This window comes from Hyla sarda, chromosome 3 (assembly GCF_029499605.1).
Source record: "Hyla sarda isolate aHylSar1 chromosome 3, aHylSar1.hap1, whole genome shotgun sequence".
Lineage (NCBI taxonomy): Eukaryota > Metazoa > Chordata > Amphibia > Anura > Hylidae > Hyla > Hyla sarda.
In genome coordinates, this window is record NC_079191.1 from 352,818,008 (window position 1) to 352,840,039 (window position 22,032).

Here is a 22,032-nt window from a genome sequence, read left to right on the forward strand (position 1 = left end):
GCAGGTCTGCACGGGGAGCAAGAAGCCACGCCCCCTCATCTCCCCCCGCACGTCTGCAGATCAAGAAGCCACGTCCCCTCATCTCCCCCCGCACGTCTGCAGATCAAGAAGCCATGCCCCCTCATCTCCCCCCGCACGTCTGCAGATCAAGAAGCCACGCCCCCTCATCTCCCCCCGCACGTCTGCAGAGCAGGGGAGAGAAGACAAATACACAGCTTCTCATCTCCCCTGCTCTGCTTCCGAGGACACAGGCTGCAGAGTATGGAGCGAGCAGGAGTCGGGAGCCGCTCCATACAGACTGCAGATTGCCACCGCGCTTGTCAGGTCCGGTCCTGCTTGCCCGAAGCCGGGCTAAGGGCCGGACAAATTCACCTGCCCGGCGCCCAAAACTGCTAGTCCGGGGCGTCGGGCGATAGAAATTCCACATCCCTGTATAGAGCCTGGGTGTAAATCCTGTGCGGCTGTACATGACTCTTCAGTATTGTCCTGTTGCTATAGAGTCTGGGTGTAAATCCTGTGCTGCTGTACAGTATTGTCCTGTTGCTATAGAGTCTGGGTGTAAATCCTGTGCTGCTATACTTGACTCTGCAGTATTGTCCTGTTATATAGAGCCTGTGTGTAAATCCTGTGCTGCTATACTTGACTCTGCAGTATTGTCCTGTTGCTATAGAGTCTGGGTGTAAATCCTGTGCTGCTATACTTGACTCTGCAGTATTGTCCTGTTATATAGAGTCTGGGTGTAAATCCTGTGCTGCTGTACTTGACTCTTCAGTATTGTCCTGTTGCTATAGAGTCTGGGTGTAAATCCTGTGCTGCTGTACTTGACTCTACAGTATTGTCCTGTTATATAGAGTCTGGGTGTAAATCCTGTGCTGCTGTACTTGACTCTGCAGTATTGTCCTGTTCCATTTGTTTTCCTACAAAAAGCCTCACCTATGGGGAATGCCATACTACTAGACAGATTGATCAAAAGGATCATTGTTGCCCATAGCAACCAGTCAGAGCTCAGCAGTTTAGAAAAAATTTGAGCTGAGCTCTGATTGGTTGCTATGGGCAAAACCTTAAAGGACAACTGTAGTGCAAGACTTTTATATATATATATATATCTGAGCCCGGGCTGCAAAAATAAAATAAACTTTAACATACCTTCCTACGTGCCCCCGTCGGACCGGCCTCACGGTCCAGCAGTGCGAACCTCATTCAACTTCCTGGAGACGTCACAGAGCCGTCAGCGTATCACAGGCCGCAGCGAAGTCCCGGCCGGTGATAGGCGGAGCTCTGGACGGCTTCTTACATGACAGTGCACTCAGCCTATCAGAGGCCGGGGTGGGACATCACTGCGGCCTGTGATACGCCGATGGCTCTGTGACGTCTCCATCCCCAGGAAGCTGAATGAGGTTCGCACTGCTGGACCGTGAGGCAGGTACCGGACCGACGGGGGCACGTAGGAAGGTATGTTAAAGTTTATTTTTGCAGCCCAGGCACAGCAATATATAAAAGTCTTACAGTTGTCCTTTAAGGACATTGGATGCCAAAATCTTGCTCCAGTTATGTAAAGTGCGCTCAGAAGCTAAGTGCGCTTCACACCAGCCGGGACCCACGGCTAATGCCTGACATCGCTGATCGGGATGGCATTAAAGGGGTACTCCGGTGGAAAACCTTTTTTTTTTTTTTTTATCAACTGGTGCCAGAAAGTTAAACAGATTTGTAAATTACTTCTATTAAAAAAAAAATCTTAATCCTTCCAGTACTTATTAGCTGCTTTATACTACAGAGGAAATTATTTTCTTTTTGGATTTCTTTTCTTTCACGACCACAGTGCTCTCTGCTGACACCTCTGTCCATTTTAGGAATTGTCCAGAGCAACATATGTTTGCTATGGGGATTTTCTCCTGCTCTGGACAGTTCCTGACATGGACAGAGATGTCAGCAGAGAGCACTGTGGTTGTGACATAAAAGAAATCCATAAAGAAAAGAACTTCCTTTGTAGTATACAGCAGCTGATAAGTACTGGAAGGATTAAGATTTTTTTAATAGAAGTAATTCACAAATCTGTTTAACTTTCTGGCATCAGTTGATAAAATAAATAAATTAGTTTTCCACCAGAGTACCCCTTTAAAATAGAAAAAAAACTCATCCTGACTAGCTCAATTGGCTCATCGGGACCTCCGCAACAAAATTGCGGAGTCCCGATCAGCTGGGAAGACGGTAGGAGGGCTCTTACCTGCCATCTGATCAGCACTCCAATACAGTAACCCCCCGACCTACGATGGCCCTGACATATGATAAAATCGACATACGATGGCCTCTCAGAAGCCATCGCATGTCGATGTCAGCATCGACATACGATGCTTTTATATGTCGGGGCCATCGCATTAACTGCTATCCGACAGCGCAAAATGCTTATGCTGCTGTCGGATAGCAGTGTAATGTGCCCCAGCAGGTTCACTCACCTATCCCCACTGCTCCGGGTCCACTTCGCGATCCTCCGGTGTCTTGCGCATCTTCTCCAGGGTCCGGGCCTTGCTTTCCGGCGTTGTTATTACGTCACTATGCACGCCGCACCGGCGCAGCAGCGTAATAACGTCACCAGAAAGCGAGGCCCGGACCATGCAGAAGATGCGCAAGACAGCGGAGGATCGCGAAGAAGACCCCGGAGCAGCGGGACAGCATCGGGAGCCCCTGGAACAGCAGCAGGAGCGGTGAGGACCTGGTGCGGAGCGGCGGGGACAGGTAAGTACAGCTTCCTATACTTTACATTGCACGGATCCCTCAACATACGATGGATTCGACAAACGATGGGTCGTTTGGAACGAATTACCATCGTATGTTGAGGGACCACTGTAGTGTAATAATGTAGAGTGCTGATAAAACTGATCATTGCTGTAAAATGGCACAGCATTGTTCAACATTTGCATTCTAAAGATTGCATGTAATAGTCTCCTATAGGTGACTAAAAAAAAAATTATAATTTATAAATGTGAATAAGCCCCATACCTAATAAAAGTTTGAATCATCCCATCACGCCCCCTGTCATAGACTTGCATTGAGGGGGCGGGGCGTGACATCATGAGGGGCTATTACGTCACAAGCTCCCGGTGTGAGGTGGTTTTTTGCGCCCCCCCGTAGATCCATGCGTCCGCTCCTCCCCCAGCTCTCCGAAGATTTCCGAAGCTAGAGCTGGGGGAGGGCAGAGCAAGGGGAGGGAGGAGGTTCACGCCCCCTCCCTCATCTCCCCTCCCTGATCTCGGCTGGACGCAGATCTCTACGGCACGCCCCCTCCCTGAGGACATAGATCTCCACGGCAGGTCCCCTCCCTCATCTTCCCTCCATGAGGACGTAGAGCAGTGCTCCCACTGCTCCCAATGAGCTCTATGTGTAAAGGGGGACATACTGCACGGGCTAAAGGGGGACATACTGCACGGGCTAAATGGGGACATACTGCTCGGGCTAAAGGGGGACATACTGTATGGGCTAAAGGGGGGACATACTGTGGAGATCTACGTCCTCAGTTCTCGGAGATAAGAGAGGGGGCGTGTACTTCTCCCCGTGGAGATCTGCGTCCAGCCGAGCTGAGGGAGGGGAGATGAGAGAGGGGGCGTGTACTTCTCTCTCCCCTTGCTCTGCCCTCCCCCAGCTCTAGCTTCGGAAATCTTCGGAGAGCTGGGGGAGGTGCGGACGCATGGATCTACGGGGGCGCAAAAAACCACCTCACACCGGCTCCAACATTCAGAAGTTTGTTCCAATCCCAATCGCTGAGCAGCGGAGTACCCCTTTAAAGGGGATCTCAGGTATAAAATAAAAAAAAAAACGTATTCCCTATACTAAGGATAAGTGTTAGATGGCAAGGGGTCTGACCGCTGGGACTCCCCAAGATCTCCCGTATGGGCCCCCACTCTCCTTCTGAATGGGGCATGTTCGACTAAAACACAAAGCGGCAGCTGACACCCCCCTCAATGCAGATTTATGGGAGAGCCAGAGCCCTGCATTCTGCAATCTCCAGCTGAATTAAGGGGACGTGTTGGCTGTCGCTTCGAGCGGTGGTCGACACGCACCACTTGGACGAAGAGTTGGGGCCTGTATGGGATCTGAAACTTATCCCCAATCCTTAGGATAGGGGATACGTTTTGATATCCTGGAGTACTCCTTTAAATGCATCACACAAGGCTGTGTTTACATGTTCAGGTTTTTCATTGCAATTGTTGACCAGACCATAAATGAAGGACTGAGGTGATGTCGCACATCATTTGTAGCCGTTATTTTCAGCTGTTAAATTGTCTGAAAGTTTTTTTGTTTTTTTTACATGTTATGACCGATTTTTTTACATTTACTGCAGATTTTTGTACTTTGAATGTGATATTTCTTTAACAGGCATTGAAAGTACGGCCCTTTTTCCCTTTGTGCACTAACAGATGATTTTCCAATGACAACAATGGAACACAATCCAGGCACTTTATCATGGTTTTTGCGCAGTTGTTTAGGCTTGTATTGAGTGTTTTTCAGCTTGGATGACAGTGTGCCTTATTTATGATTGTTTTTGTGCTACTTATTTGTAGTTTGTGTTTGCATCCACATATTTGCACTTGGAGGGAGGGTGGATTCTTGTGCGCAAATAGATTTTTGCATTTATCATTGTCATAATGTCACAGTATTTTTGGGATGGGAAAAATTATGGAACAGCTTTTAAAAACCCCATGAATTTTTTATTTTTGGTTAGGTGTGAAATTTCCTATTATAGTCAATACAAGATTGCTTTTTGTGCAAACCTGTGCAAATTTGGATGCAGGAATTGTTGCAGATTCCCTGTCCAAAATAAGGGTGGATTTTCTGTGTGTATATATCCTTAGGGTACACCAACTTGTACATAATCCCCTGCCCAAAATCCACAGTAGATTATATACGTGAAAATATTCCCTTAGACTATGTCTGGAGATATTCCAGGTACAGCAGCTGCCGCCGAAATCTATTGGCGCTAGGACTGTGCAGACCTGCACTGTTACCATTGTAAGAGATGCAGTCCATGCAGATTTCAGCCAAGAGAATTTTTATTCTTCCCCTGGGTCCATAATCTTGAAATTTCATTGTGAATGGGTCAACAGAAAACCCGTTCACACCAATGTTCATGCAGTAGAATTTTCCACCTGGACTTCCACTCAGAAATTTCTTAGTGTGGACAGAGCCATAGACAGTAATAGTAAATCTGCTCCAATGTGTCCGACCTGAACTTCTCAGGCACTCTATCTAAACCTGTCACAAGTGATTAGAGATGAGTGAACTTACAGTAAATTTGATTCGTCACGAACTTCTCGGCTTGGCAGTTGATGACTTATCCTGTGTAAATGAGTTCAACCTTCAGGTGCTCCAGTGGGCTGGAAAAGGTGGATACATTCCTAGGAAAGAGTCTCCTAGGACTGTATCCACCTTTTCCAGCCCACGGGAGCACCTGAAAGCTGAACTAATTTATGCAGGAAAAGTCATTAACTGCCGAGCCATCAGTATCCCACAAAAGTTCCATGAATATAGGATAGGATTGGATAGTAGACCAAACTATTATTCTACCCTATAGTATCTCATTAAAAAAATATTTTAAACAGATGCCATTATAGACAATGGTTAATGGATCATTTCACAGATACCTAACATTGCCATCACCAACAGGCTATAATGGCATCCATTATATCCACTGCAGATTTAAATGGCACTGTCAGATACAAAAACTTTTGATATGTTATAAAGCATGTAAACCAATAGGTTTTGCAATTGCTTTCATCAGAAAATTTTCAGCATTTCATACTATCCAGTCAAATCCAGTCAAACAACTGCCCCCCCTGCCTACATGGACACATGCTAGTCCTGCTGTGTCCATGCGTCATCACCTATGTCATGGACACACTTCCTTGATTGACAGCTGTGAACGCGGGGTCCAGAGCTGGAGGAAAAATCCTTCCCCTGTCAGCTTGTGTCCCGCTACTGTCAGTGAGGACATGCTGGGAGTTGTAGTTTTGATAATGCTAGGGGAGATGTGAGCAGACAGCATACTGAGCGAGGGGGCGGAGACCTGCACAGTGAGGCCACGCCCCCTCCCTTTGAGAGGAATTCAGACTAGTGAGCTAAATTAAAAGTGTAACGAAAAAATAAATAAAGGTGCTAGACACATAAAAATTAGATGTACATGGTCAGGATTAGGTACTGAGTGATATAATAAAAAAAATGTGTTGGATCTGATGGTTACGCTTTAAATTTGTAAAATCCGCAATTGCAGTTTTTATGTTTTAAGCAGTTAAGTATTTTGTAAAATCCAACTAGTTTAGGGCTCCTTCACACTGATGGACCGACGATGGACCCTACAGTGTGCCTCCAGATCTGCCTGCTCAGAGCGGCAATCCGCCACTATGAGCAGACACACTGTGATATACTCGCACATCGCAGCTGCTCTCGATTTAGCTCAGGGACACCGCACGGTGACTCGCACATCGCAGTGTATCTGTGTAGTGTACCTTAGTGTGTATTAAAGGGGTACTCCCGGTGGAACACTTTTTTTTTTTTCTTTTTTTAAATCAACTGGTGCCAGAAAGTAAAACAAGATTTGTAAATTACTTCTATTAAAAAATCTTAATCATTTCAGTACTTATCAGCTACTGAATACTACAGAGGAAATTCTTTTCTTTTTGGAACACTGGAGTTATGACCTATTCCAGCGGTCGGACTCCACCCGATCTCCTGTCTGGTGCCCCAGCTCTCTGCATTAATGGTGTGTGTCGACCATGACATGAAGCTGTGACTGACACACCCCCTCCACGTATCTCTATGGGAGAGCCAGAGATACAATGTTCGTGTATCTCCGGCTCTCCCATAGAGATGCATGGAAGGGGTGTGTTAACCAGAGTTTTGTGCTGTGGTCAACACACATCATTAATGCAGACCTGGGGCGCCAGACGGGAGATTGTGGAGGGGTTCCAGCAGTTGGACCCCATGCGATCTGACACTTAACCTGCATGATTTTGTTACATTAACCAAGTGATTTTCAACTGAAGGGAATAGTCAGCGTCACACCCCAAAAGCTTCCACCAGACAAGAGTTGACAGAGAGGGCAGAAGCGTCCACCTCACTGCGGCAAATACTGCCCACAACATTGGAATCTCAGTGCAGCTGGACCCTCCATGTGCTGACTGCTCACAGGTACTTGGCATGCAGTTATGGGGAGGCTTAAGGCATGGTGTGTCGGGGAGGATGATGCTGGAAAAGTGCAGACCCAAATATATTGGTGTTGAAGAGGTGCAACTGGAAGAAATAGTCATTGTGGTCTGGGCCAGATGGAGAAGAAAAGAGAAAGTGAATGACTCCAATTTGAAAAGAGATCATCTGTGAGTCACTGGATATAGCAGCACTATAATCTACACAGCAGTTTCTTTGTAGCCATTTTTTTGTCTTTCAACTAAAATTATTTGGTAGGTGTGCCCTGCGAAAAAGGTGTTCCCCCAGTTGAAAAATGTGGGCAAACACTGCTCTTACCCTTTCAACAGCCCAGTAGTACACACACACACACACACACACACACACACACACACACACACACAGGTCCTTCCTTCCTGTTACTTATCTGGACAATACACAGGACATTACATAACCTGCTCCTTTCTACTATGTATGAGATAATACTGGTAAAGTGCACTGGACAACTGAGTCAAGAGGCCCCATACACATTAGATCAGTGAACTTAAATGTGTATGGCTAGCTGTAAAGGGAATTGCTCTGTTATATACCATGCTCAGAGCTAAAAAGACACAGGCAGATAACTGATAGGGAGATAAAACTAACGATACCTGTGTTAGCTGATGGCTTTTTTCAAAGTTACAAAATCATGTTTTCTTTCCAAGCTCAAGACTCAAATGCAGTACTGAGTGGCAGCATGCATACCTCCCTGTATGATTGATGTACATGGCTCAGTGGTTGAAGGCAAAACCCTGTGTATCAATCATGCAGGGGAGGGAGGTGTGTATGCATGCAGCAGCTCAGCACCACCTCCGACACTTGAGCTTAGAAGGAAAAAACATTTTTATAACATAAAAAAGGGAGATAATACAGGGGAAAATGTTATTGTTCCTGACTACTGTAACCAAACGGCATAAAGCACTGTTTTATAATATGATTCCGGTTATCACAATGAACCCAGAAGGAAAACTCCTCTTTCAAGTGCTATTTTGTCTTTTTGTTATTTAAAAAATGTATCAAATGCAAAGAAAGAAAAAAAAACATTTTGACTTTTTTTGTTCTCTTTTTTACTATGGATTTCTATATACTGAATAAAGAAAAGGTGAAGATGTTAGAGAATTAACAAGGCATCCTGAATATATACAATAAGTGTTAACAAATGGGACAAAAATTCTATTTGTAAAACAAAAACAATAAATTAAACTTAAGATATGACTACATTCAAAAAAGTTAACTTCACATCTTATTGAGCTTCTGGTAAAACTTTGATTAGTTCCTTCGACTACATGGGGGAATGTGTTTTGTCTAAAAATGGCATTATCTTCCATTGCCTGTATCTGAAATATTTATGTCCACTTTTTTTTTTCCGACTATGATGCAGTAGAAACAGCCAGCTTTTTCAAATGATCCATAAAAACTTGTAAGCTGACATCATCTGTCAGAATTGGGGATCCACCATCCTATGGGGAAATACAAACGGTATGGTTATTGCATGTAAATAAGGAGAACATTACATCCACAATGACTACAGTTAAAGGAGATCCCCAGCACAAAATAACTTATCCCCTTTCCTGTGGATAGGAGATAAGTGGCTGATCGCAAGGGGTCCAACTGCTGGGGCCCCCTGCGATCATTAGGATGGGACCCAGCATTCAGTGAGGCTCCTATGGGAGCACCAAAAAGACCAGAGTACAGCTCTCGGGCATCATCGGCGCTTCCATAGCAATGAATGGAGTGTGTGCTGTCTACAGGTAGACGACACGTGCTCCTCACTTAAAGCGCCGGGGTCCTGTCCCCGTGATCCCATGGGGCCCCAGGGGTCGGACCCCCAGCGGTCATCTACTTATCCACTATCCTGTGGATAGGGAATAAGTTATTTTTTGCAAATTGCCAAAACAAACTTTGATAGGCCATTAATGAAGGAGGGTCTGACCCCAGGGTGAATGGGCCTCAGCTCTCCAACCTCTTCAATGTTTACACCGGTGCTGTATGTACAAATGTACGACTGTGTGTGTACTGCAGCTCAATGTCATTCATGTGTACAAATTGTCAAATGTGTAAAAATGGGCTAAAATGCTGCTTTATTTTGATAATCAGTAGTGGTCCATGTCTATTCTAAGAAAGGAGCTTAAGAATTTATTACATGTGACTTTTGGTAGTCGTTAGAGATGAGCGAACTTACAGTAAATTCGATTCGTCACGAACTTCTCGGCTCGGCAGTTGATGACTTTTCCTGCATAAATATTAGTTCAGCTTTCCGGTGCTCCGGTGGGCTGGAAAAGGTGGATACAGTCCTAGGAGACTCTTTCCTAGGAATGTATCCACCTTTTCCAGCCCACCGGAGCACCTGAAGGCTGAACTAATTTACGCAGGAAAAGTCATCAACTGCCGAGCCGAGAAGTTCGTGACGAATCGAATTTACTGAAAGTTTGCTCATTTCTAGTAGTCGTGACGGCAGGCAGCCAGAATTGTATCATTTAACTCTTTGGCTATTGAGGGAATTTGGAACTTTACATCAAACATATATAAACTAAGGCCCCTAAAACATATTAAATAAATACAGAATTTAAGTGACAAACACTTAAAGGAGATCTGCAGCCCTAGACACTTATCCCCTATCCACAGGATAGGGGATAAGTGTCTGATCGCGGGGGGTCCGAACGTTGGAACCCCCGTGATCACCTGTACGGGGCCTCGGCCTTGCCACGGCTCTCCCCCTGCAGGAGGCATGTCGGCCGCAGCATGACGCCGCAACTGACACACCCCCCTCCATGTATCTTTATGGGAGAGGCGGAGATGCAGTGTTCGCACATCCCCGCCTATCCAATAGAGCTGTATGGAGGGGGCCTGTCTTCGACCTCAGTAAGGTCTACTACACGCTCATCAGCTGCAGCAATGCCAGATCCTTGTACGGGAGATCATGGGGGGGGGGTCCCATCAGTTGTGACCCCCTGCCGTGATCAGACTCTTATGCTCTATCCTCCTAGGTGTCTAAGACTGCAGTAATCTGGCTAATGGCTGGGTTACATACTATTACTACTGCACCGTCTTAGATTTTGTATTACTTACTTGTCCATAGCTGTAGATATTGTTGTGCGTCTGTGAGGGATTGACTTTGGAGAGCAAAAATCTAGCCTATAAATAAAGAGAAAAATAAAAATAATTAGTAAATGCCAGCACTTATATGTTCATTCAAACATGATTTGCCTCAACAATAAAAATGAATTACTTGGCTGCCTCCGTGTTCTGTATTGATGTAGCGTGGCATTGGGAACCTGCTTTGTAAGATTTCCTGGGCATCATCTAGTGGTGCCTGGAGAAGATGCTTGAAGTTCTCATACTCTGGCATGTCCTGGTAACCTGCTTTTCTCCACTGTGCAATAGTCTGTAACAAAAATACATACATAATTATATAAACAAACAAAAACTGATAGCAGCCTTCACTCACTCACTACAAGGTGAGCGCAGCTCCTGCACTCGCTTCATAAGCCGTAAACACTCAGACATGTTTGCCCTGATGCATTTATGACCAGGCGACCAGGGTGTACAACAACGCCCTGTGTTGTCTAGGAGTTAAACTATACTTCTGTGTCACTGTCTCTAGACCTGAAATGGGGCTCAGTCTTTGGGGTGCTCCTCCAGCCCCGATTGATAGATCATACCCTATAATCACTCTGAAACAGCACAGCGGTCCAGAGTGAATCCTAGAACAATGCGCTCAGTGATCCATTCAGTAGCTCATGCTGCCCGTGTTTCCCACAGTATAAAACCAGTGACAATTCCTTCAAAACAATACTACAAATGTTTAAAAAAATAAATATGAGATGAACAAGGCTAAGCTGCAATACAGGAATACAGATGTAGCATTGTTTTTAGAAAAAACTAAACATTTTCTTCTTTAAAGTAATAAGGGTCCCTAAGTTCACCTCTTAATATTTGAGTCTCCTAAGGTGAATTGTATACACTACAGGTATACCCCATACTACTGCAAATCCCAACCCAATGAATGATGCTGTTTAGTTTGACGTACAGACCGCAATAGAACGTGCATATATTATGCCTATGTGTGACCAGGCTAACACTGGGGGAGATTTATTAAAAATAGTGGATGCAATGCACTGGGCAACGGCTCATCTAGTTTGTGTTCTCATTTTACAAATGAACTATGAATAGAAGACTTTCATTGGTTGCTAATGGCAACTTTTTTTTTTTTTTTTTTTTTTTTTTTTTTTAACTTCTATTTTCATCTATTTTTTACTAAAAACTTACTTCTCCAAGGTAGATGACAATCTGGAAGAATGTGTCCATGAGCAGAATTCTGTCAGCTAAAATGCTACTGCTGTCCAATAATACAGGCTGTTAAAACAAGAAAAAAGAAAATAAGAATTGTGAAATTAAAATATATATATATATATATATATATATATATACACATACATACACACACACACTAATATATATATATATATATATATATATATATATATATATATATATATATATATATATATATATATATATATATATATATATATATACACACACACACACACATATATATTAATATATGTGTATACATATTATATATCTATCTATATACAGTACAGACCAAAAGTTTGGACACACCTTCTCATTCAGAGTTTTCCTTATTTTCATGACTATGAAAATTGTAGATTCAAAACTATGAATTAACATGTGGAATTATATATATATATATATATAACAAAAAAGTGTGAAAATATGTCATATTCTAGGTTCTTCAAAGTAGCCACCTTTTGCTTTGATTACTGCTTTGCACACTCTTGGATTCAAGAGGTAGTCACCTGAAATGGTCTTCACTTTACAGGTGTGCTGGTGTGGAGGAGGAGGTGTGATAGTGTGGGGGTGCTTTGCTGGTGACACTGTTGGGGATTTATTCAAAATTGAAGGCATACTGACCCAGCATGGCTACCACAGCATCTCGCAGCGGCATGCTATTCCATCCGGTTTGCGTTTAGTTGGACCATCATTTATTTTTCAACAGGACAATGACCCCAAACACCTCCAGGCTGTGTAAGGGCTATTTGACCAAGAAGGAGAGGGATGGGGTGCTGCGCCAGATGACCTGGCCTCCACAGTCACCGGACCTGAACCCAATCGAGATGGTTTGGGGTGAGCTGGACCGCAGAGTGAAGGCAAAAAGGGCCAACAAGTGCTAAGCATCTCTGGGAACTCCTTCAAGACTGTTGGAAGACCATTTCAGGTGACTACATCTTGAAGCTCATCAAGAGAATGAGTGTGCAAAGCAATAATCAAAGCAAAAGGTGGCTAGAACCTAGAATATGACATGTTTTCAGTTGTTTCACACTTTTTTGTTATGTATATAATTCCACATGTGTTAATTCATAGTTTTGATGCCTTCAATGTGAATCTACAATTTTCATAGCCATGAAAATAAAGAAAACTCTGAATGAGAAGGTGTGTCCAAACGTGTGTGTGTGTGTGTGATTATATTATATTATATTATATATATATATATATATATATATATATATATATATATATATATATATATATATATATATATATATATATATATATATATATATTCATAAGATTTCTGGATATAAAAATCCATGTAAATGACATTCCCATACCTCTGGAGGACCATAGAAAGAGTAAGAGTAGAGAATGGGCTGGATCATGATGAGAGACTGGGTCAGGTCTTGTCTGGCAAAGTGATGCCGATAGTAGGACGACTCATCTGGACTGTTATTGAACACTTGCAGGAAAGGGGATCTTCTCAAGTGGAACATGAACTGTAGTGTAATAGGGAAATATTTAACATTTACCATTTCAACATCAAACTAAAGATTCTGACATTTGCACATAAGGTTGAAGCGCAAGGAAAATAGCCTTTTCTATTGAGAATTTAAATGAGGATTACCTGAGGGTAAAGGGAAAACGTGTCGGACAGTCTGAAGGAGGTGGGATCATCCTTGTTGTACTGTCCAAACTTCTGGCACTGTAATACAAAAATTCCTTTTGTTGAGGAAACAAAGACAACATACTCTCCCACAGCCATGAAATGTGAGAACAAATCACAAAGATTTCATCTTTCTGTGTTTGTGTCAAAGGTTTAGATGCAAAGTGCAATCGCTGATGTGGATGGAGAGAGAATCATCGCTCTATACCAGTGTTTCCCAACCAGGGTGGCTCCAGCTGTTGCAAAACTACAACTTCCAGCATGCCCGGACAGCGGAAGGCTGTCCGGGAATGCTGGGAGTTGTAGTTTTGCAACAGCTGGAGCCACCCTGGTTGGGAAACACTGCTCTATACTGTACTGTCTAGTAAATGTTGTACAGGACTGGCAGGCAATGGCTGTTGTCAGGGACATTCTGTGATTTGCAGTAATTTGGCTTAAAACAGCTATCAAGGTTGGGCAAACTATTCCAAGGTCTTAAATCTATGCTATCATTTGATGTGGTTATAGACCTAAACTTTTGCATTCAAATTAGGCTTCAAGGAACAAAATAACAGTGTCTTGAAGGGGGTTATCTAGGATTAGAAGAAAAAGAGCACCACTCCTATCCTCAGGTTGTGTGTGGTATCGCAGCTACTGAAGGAAATGGAGCCAAGTTGCAATACCACATATTACCAACCATAGGACAGGCGTGGTGCTGTTTTCAGAAGAAAATAGCTCAGTTTTTCTATTCTGGATAACCCCTTTAAACCCATTAAGGACACAGCCCATTTTGGTCTTAAAGGGGTACTCCGGTGGAAAACTTAAAGTAAAGTAAACTAAAAGTACCCTTTTAATGATGCAGCCAATTTTATTTTTGCGCTTTTGTTCTTTCCTCCTCGCTTTCTAAAAATCATAACTCTTTTATATTTCCATCCACAGACCCATGTGAGGGCTTTTTTTTTGTGTGACCAATTGTACTTTGTAACGACATCACTCATTTAACCATAAAATGTACGGTAAATCCAAAAAATTATTTGTGTGAGGAAATTAAAAAGAAAACTGAAATGTATCAAATTTTGGAGGGTTTCGTTTTTACGCTGTACACTTTGCGGTAAAAATTACATGTGTTTTTTTTTATTCTGTGGGTCAATACAATTAAAATGATACCCCAGTTTACATGATTTTATATTATATTTAAAATTGCCCTATTTTGACCACCAACTCATTCTTCCGGGCTATATTAGGGCTCATTTTTGTGCCATTATCTGTAGTTTTTTTTTTTTTTAATACCACTTTGGCATATATGTGACTATTTGATCCTTTTATTTTTTTTTTTATGTGATAGGACCAAAATACAGCAATTTTGGACTTTTACTTATTTTTTTACGCGGTTTATTTTTTTTTTTTTTTTTAGATTTAAGGGGGTAAAATTGGAAAAAAGAGGAGATTTACCTTTTTATTGGGGGAGGGGATTTTTCACTTTTTTTTGTCTGTGTGTCCCCATAGGGGACTATTGATAGCAATGATTTTATTGCTAATACTGTTCAGTGGTATGCATAGGCATAGCACTGATCAGTATTTTCAGCGATAGTCTTCTCTGGTCTGCTCAATGTCAGACCAGAGAAGAAGACTGAGGCAGGTGAGGGGACATCCATCTGCCATTTTGGATGATCACATCCCCGCAATGGGCGATCCGATCATCTATCAGAATGTCATGAAGACACTCTCATAGACATACATGGCAAGTTTGTCTTGATCATGTCACAAGGGCCTGGGAGAGAAAGTGCTGTGCATAGACTTCTTCTGGCTTGTTCTCCTGATCGGAGGTGGCCTGGACACTCAGGCCCCCAGCCCAATAAAACTTTTCACATGTCTATAGGACCCAGGGCCAGTTCTGCCTATAGGCGCCCTCTTGATGGGTGCATCACTCTGCTTGCTACAAGAAAGTAGCCAGCCAGCATCCAAAGCACCCACCCAGCCAGCCCCACCATCACAACCCCATAGCCACCCCCCACCATACCATAATAATCTGCATTCTTTAGCCTGCTGGAGGAGCACAAAGCCACCTCCGAGGTCACACAGGCAGGTCCTGAAATCACACGTGCCTCCATACATCCGCCCAATGAGAAGGAGGTTTGCTAGAGTGTGTCACACCAGTAGTAAGGTGGGGCATGTCAAAGTGCGGAGACAATGGGCGGGATCAAGAGGCGGCAAAATTAGCTTTCACCTAGGGTGGCAAAAATCCTTGCACCAGCCTTGCTAGGACATGTCAAAAGTTTTTGACAATGACAGTGGCCATTCAATATCTGTTCAGTGCTGTTGCTGAACAGATTATTTTAGAATCTACACAACTAATGCCGTCCATTTCATCATTGCCAGACACTTACAAGCCTGATGAGCTGTCTGTCTAACCACCGGAGAACATCTGGTCCTTCTTCTGTCTCGGCCCTATAGACTCCAAGACGTGCCATCAGCACCGCCGCTGCTTCCTGATCAAAGGCTGCCTCAATGTGCTGCAGCTGAGTCTGAGCATCCGCCCAACTAAAGGGGGAAACAAAGCGCAGATATTGTTGGCTAGGTCTCACTGCAGGTGGTATTGTTTGTGCTACAAATACTTGAAAGTGAATACATACTTCCTGGCAATTGTGGTGACTCGGATGCGTTTTTGTGTGCTGGAATGCTGGTATTGGGTCACAAACTGAATAGCTCCACGACCTCCTTGAGGAATGGGCGCATTGTGCTGAAAGACAAAAAAAATACAATCTTTTATATACGTACAATAGAAAAATGGTAAAGGGAGATTTCACAGAAGCTTATTGTGGCATAAAAAGATTTGCTTTCCACAAATGATTTATAATTTGATGTAATAGCTGTGGCCTGCTTTTTATGAAAGTAAAGGTTTCTATTACATAGGATTAAAAGTATCACCCAGTCAGGCACGCTTGGCCGCCGACCAATTTACTTCCTTTGGGATTGCCACAGATAACAAGAGTACAGCGCTACAGCTACATGTTAGTGACAATGTTGATAAGTGCCCCTTTATAATAATACTTTGGGAAAAACTGTTGTACTAAACAAAGTAAACGTACCTGGTTCACCACTTCAAAATACAAGGCTAGTGTTGTAGATGGGTCCAGACTGCATATTTTCCACTGACATGTCCCACCAACTCCAAGTTCCTAAAACAAACATAGAAAATGTTATGGAATAATCTGTAGCACTGAACAGTAGACTATAGATAGTTGGTACTTTGCTGCAATATCAGTAAAAAAAGTAGGTAAAATTAAGAAGAAAAAAAAAGTAATGTTTTAAAAGCAAGTCCGGGCGGGACAAGCATAGTTGAAATTAGATCCTCTAATTTCTCAGGAAGATGTTGCACCCACTAAGACAGTGTTTGCTAACAAGGGTTTCTTTTAGCTGTTGCAAAACTACAACCCCCCCAGCATGCTGGGAGTTGTAGTTTTGCAACATGGAGGCACCCTGGTCGGGAAACACTTTCCTAAGATGTAGAGGTCTGCCTGGATAACAAAGGCAGAATCTGCTTAAAGGGGTTATCCAGGAAAAAAAACAACAACTTTTTTTTTTTATATAAACTGGCTCCAGAAAGTTAAACAGATTTGTAAATTACTTCTATTAAAAAAATCTTAATCCTTTCAGTACTTATGAGTTGCTGAAGTTGTTCTTTTCTGTCTAAGGCTATATTCACACTGAGTAAATCAAGAGTAAAATTTATGGGCAGAAAAAAAAAGAATTTTATTTTTGCGCGAAATTCGCGAGTGGAAATGGGGGAGAAAGTGTCGGGCGGAATTTTTTTTTTTACCATTGACTTCTATTGATTTCTGCTAGCGGATTCCGCTTGAAGAATGAACATGCTCATTCTTCAAGCGGAACGGAATTCAGAGTCGGAATTCCGCTAGCAGAATTTCCGCAGTGTGAACAGGACAGCGGAAAAAACATTAAAGTCAATGGGCAGAGGAGATGTGAATTAATTTGGAGCGGAGAATTCAAGAGGAATTACTCGAGTAAATTCCTCTTGAATTACTCCATGTAAATGAGCCCTAAGTGCTCTCTGATGACACGTGTCTCGGGAACTGTCCAGAGTAGAAGCAAATCCCCATAGCAAACCTCTTCTACTCTGTGCAGTTCCTGAGACAAGCAGAGATGTCAGCAGAGAGCACTGTTGCCAGACAGAAAAGAACAACTCAACTTCAGCAGCTGATTATTGAAAGGATTAAGATTTTTTAATAGAAGAAATTTACAAATCTGTTTAACTTTCTGCATCCAGTTGATATAAAAAAAAACTTTAAGAAACATATGTCCCCCAAGCCCTACAGCACGCCCGGTTTCCGGTGCTCCCTCTACCTAAACAGCCCATTTTTCACAAATAGCCACCATGCCTCATTGCTTTGCCATGTTGTTCTGAAGCCCTCCTGACCCGCTGGGTAAGTCTAACAACCTCCTTCTTACGAACCTAGTAGTATTCCTCGTTCCCATTCCCTTCTGTCCCTTTGGAACCCTTTCCTGTCTCTTCTTCCTCCTTCTTTCTGTCCTCATCTCCTCTTCTTCCCATATGTTGCTTACACCAACCACATTGTTGTTGATTGTACCTACCCTGATCGCATAGAAGCTCGGACCATGTACCTTGAGTTGACTAGTTGATGTTTGAATTGTCATGTCTTTAACTATTCACTTTAATGTATTCAACATCCTGTCTTGTTACTGAATACCTGACTTTATATAGTGATGGTACGCATCATATGTGTGTACCCTATCGACAACCGCGTTTCCTACGATGCCTGTTTATTGATGGTGTTTTTGTACTTTACTTGAACTTTGTACTTTTAATAAAACGTTAATATCAAAAAAAAAAAAAAACTTTAACTAAATGTGGAGGTAACCTGTATTGTGGCTTACATTTTCTGAAATGCTGGGACTCTTCATATTTAATGAAACGCAGGGTCCAATAGCACCTGAAATTTTCAGCTCTCTTGAAGTCTGTAAGAGAGAGAAATTTTTATTGAAAATTGTAAACAAAAAAAGTTATTGAAAGTAAAACCAACAACCCACTGCTTTAGAAGTGTTTACTAAAGAACAACTAAAGCAAAAAGAGAATAACTCCATTCCAAGATACATTACAAAATGTTACTGCTTCCATTTTTTTCCAGATGCCTTACACTGAATATTAGCAAACATGTACATAGTTCAACCTAAAACCATACCCTGTCAAGGCGAAAACCAGCAACAAACCCTATTAGGTGGACGACAGTTGCCTCATCATATAGGAAACCTTTACTTCTGACTAAATATGGTAGCCACATAGGTCCTTTTCCATAAATCTAGCACCATATCACAACCTCTTGAGTGCGCACCCAACTTTTTTTTGGTGGCATTGACAGTGTCTACTGTTGTCTTTGTTAGAACCCATAACTTGCATTATATTTCTAAAGAAAACATTCAGATCAGTCTTGAACTTTTAATGAATAAATCATCACAACATCAGGTGGCAGAGAGTTTCATAGTCTCAATGCTTTTACAGTAAAAACATCCTGTCTAATGATGGTGAAATCTTTTTTCCCTTTAGACCCAGAGAATGCCCCCTTGTCATTCGTTACAGGCCTAGATGTAAACAGACCAGTGGAACAATCTCTGTACAGAGAAGTACAGTAAAACCTCCCCAAAAGACCACCACAGTTTAAAGGGGTAATCCTGTGGAAACCTTTTTTTTTTTTTTTTTTTTTTTTTTTTTTTTATCAATTGGTGCCAGAATGTTAAACATATTTGTAAATTACTTCTATTAAAAAGTCTTAATCCTTCCAGTACTTATTAGATGCTGAATACTACAGAGGAAATTCTTTTCTTTTTGGAACACAGTGCTCTTTGCTGACATCTCTGTCCATTTTAGGAACTGTCCAGAGCAGCATATGTTTGCTATGGGGATTTTCTCCTGTTCTGGACAGTTCCTAAAATGGACAGAGCTGTCAGCAGAGAGCACTGTGGTCATGATGTCAGCAGAGAACTCTGTGTTCCAAAAAGAAAACCATTTCCTCTGCAGTATTCAGCAGCTAATAAGTACTGGAAGGATTAAGATTTTTTTTTTTATAGAAGTAATTTACAAATCTGTAACATTCTGGCACCAGTTGATTTAAAAAAAAAAAATAATAAAATATTCCACCGGAGTACCCCTTTAACATTTATTATGCATTTTTTAAGACCAAACCATTTTTGTGCAATTTTGGGTGTTCGTCTCGCCCCCTCCCGTAGACATGAATGAAGAGGGCGCGGCGCCACGAACACTAAAGCTCTGCTGCCGGCCCGAAGATTGCGGGGGTCCCCAGTGACGGGACCCCCACGATCAGACATCTTATCCCCTATACACTGGATAGGGGATAAGATTTTTTCGGCGAAGTACCCCTTTAATAACTTTACATGTTTTCTTTTACACTTTCTCTAGTTTAGCTGTGTCCCTCTTATACACAGATGCCCAAAACAGTAGTTTGGCACTGAACTGAATATTTGTACAGACTAGTGTTTTGAAAGTCTTGTAGATAGGACAAGCTAATATAGACTGGTGCTCCTTGCTGATGTAATTAGCTAATTTCAGTACATGGGTTTAAAGCACAATAATCAGGATAATCATTACAGAACCATCACTCACCTTAACTTCCAAGTTAGCACCGAAGGCCATTTTAAAGGCTCCATTTAAATCTTTACTGAACACTCGCTGGAATGTTTGCTTGAACAGAGACGTATTGAAAGAATCACCAATGACAATTTGACCCCTTAAAAAAAATTAATTCATATATAAATAAAATGTAAAAAAAATTGTAACTATTGTGAACACACAGTGCAATATCAGTGTTACATACACTATTGTAAATCTTCACAACATACCCAGTAAGGTTAGAGCAGCATTTCATCTCCAGGAGACCTGTCTGGTCTAGTGCACAAGCATAGATATCAATGCAGTGCCCATTGGCTGCAGTGCGGTTCGCCAGTCCTTCATAGTGCTGTGTACAGAAAATACACGTGTGACTACACATATACACCATTTGGTGCAAGTTTTCTTACTCATGGGTCCACAGTAGCAGCAGTGGTTACATAAATTCTTATTTAGTTCAGCTGCCCTTTCTAAACAAGAATATTATTCAGACAGTATAGGAGATTTCTTACAATACAAAGACCCACATTGTGTATTTCTGAGTAAGTGAAAGAAAACCCTGTTGTTTGAAACAATGAATACATTTTCCCACACATATAGAAATCCAACACCCAGGAAATAAAATAGTTCATGCCTTAGTAGCCTTCTTCATAAGACGGGCATTGTCTTTCTCAATGTCGTGCCAGGAACGAATTGGTGTTTTTAATTCATCTCCAACAACCATTCCGGGTCCTTGTGTCGGTGGCCCTCCTGTAAATAACATAATTCTAGCGCCAGTGTTTGGAAGCGTTCCCTAAAGAGAGGTAAATATGTGCAAATGTAGTTATACCCACTGAAAGAGTCACACACATAATATACAGAAATTATATAAACAGCGGGGGAGGGGGGGGGATGTATTTAGTCAGCCACCAAATGTGCAAGTTCTCCCACTTAAAAAGATGAGATGCCTGTAATTTTCATCATAGGTATACCTCAACTATGAGAGACATAATGAGAAAAAAAATCCATAAAATCACATTGTCTGCTTTCTAATGAATAAATTGGTAAATTTGGCCACCTACACTAGTTACCTGTGTTAATGGCTCTTGTTTGAACTTGTTATCAGTATAAAAGACACCTGTCCACAACCCCAAACAGGCACACTTCAAACTCCACTATGGCCAACACCAATGAGCTGTCGAAGGACACCAGAAACAAAATTGTAGACCTGTACCAGGCTGGGAAGACTGAATCTATAATAGGCAGGCAGCTTGGTGTGAAGAAATCAGCTGTGGGAGCAATTATTAGAAAATGGAAGACATACAAGACCACTAATAATCTCCCTCGATCTGGGACTCCACGCAAGATCTCACCCCGTGGTGTCAAAATGATCACAAGAACGGTGAGCAAAAATCCCAGAACAACACGGGGGACCTGGTGAATGACCTGCAGAAAGCTGGGACCAAAAGTAACAAAGGCTACTATCAGTAACACACTACGCTGCCAGGGACTCAAATCATGCAGTGCCAGACGTGTCCCCCTGCTTAAGCCAGTACTTGTCCGGGCCCGTCTGAAGTTTGCTAGAGAGCATCTGGATAATCCAGAAGAGGATTGGAAGAATGTCATATGAAACCAAAAAGTAGAACTTTTTGGTAAAAACTCAACTCATCGTGTTTGGAGGAGAAAAATTGCTGAGTTGCATCCAAAGAACACCATACCTACTGCATGGGGTGGAAACGTCATGCTTTGGGGCTGTTTTTCAGCAAAGGGACAAGGACGAGTGATCCGTGTAAAGGAAAGAATTAATGTATGGTGAGATTTTGAATGAAAACCTCCTTCCATCAGCAAGGGCATTGAAGATTAAACATGGCTGGCTGCGTCTTTCAGCATCACAATAATCCCAAACAAAACGCCCGGGCAACGAAGGAGTGGCTTCGTAAGAAGCATTTCAAGGTCCTGGAGTGGCCTAGCCAGTCTCCAGATCTGAACCCCATAGAAAACATTTGGAGGGAGTTGAAAGTCTGTGTTGCCCAGCGACAGCCCCAATAACATCACTGCTCTAGAGGAGATCTGCATGGAGGAATGAGCCAAAATACCAGCAACAGTGTGTGAAAACCTTGAAGACTTACAGAAAATATATTTGACCTCTGTCATTGCTAACAAAGGGTATATAACAAAGTATTGAGATGAACTTTTGTTATTGACCAAATACTTATTCTCCACCATAATTTTGCAAATA

The 22,032-nt window shown here is 42.3% G+C and overlaps 1 protein-coding gene across 1 annotated transcript in view; it reads right to left on the reverse strand.

Moving 5' to 3' along the window:
* Nucleotides 1-8,247: 8,247 nt before the first annotated feature.
* The window catches only part of SEC23B (SEC23 homolog B, COPII coat complex component), a 30,336-nt gene continuing 16,551 nt past the window's right edge, over nt 8,248-22,032 (reverse strand). The window contains exons 8-20 of the mRNA XM_056567589.1: nt 20,449-20,607; nt 20,048-20,163; nt 19,812-19,935; nt 18,071-18,151; nt 16,246-16,335; nt 15,790-15,896; nt 15,544-15,697; nt 13,139-13,216; nt 12,849-13,010; nt 11,482-11,568; nt 10,442-10,597; nt 10,282-10,347; nt 8,248-8,672 (exon numbers count right to left, since the gene is read on the reverse strand). Coding sequence (XP_056423564.1) covers nt 8,583-8,672; nt 10,282-10,347; nt 10,442-10,597; nt 11,482-11,568; nt 12,849-13,010; nt 13,139-13,216; nt 15,544-15,697; nt 15,790-15,896; nt 16,246-16,335; nt 18,071-18,151; nt 19,812-19,935; nt 20,048-20,163; nt 20,449-20,607 — 1,470 coding nt within the window. The 3' untranslated portion in view covers nt 8,248-8,582. The remainder of the gene's footprint in view (nt 8,673-10,281; nt 10,348-10,441; nt 10,598-11,481; nt 11,569-12,848; nt 13,011-13,138; nt 13,217-15,543; nt 15,698-15,789; nt 15,897-16,245; nt 16,336-18,070; nt 18,152-19,811; nt 19,936-20,047; nt 20,164-20,448; nt 20,608-22,032) is intronic.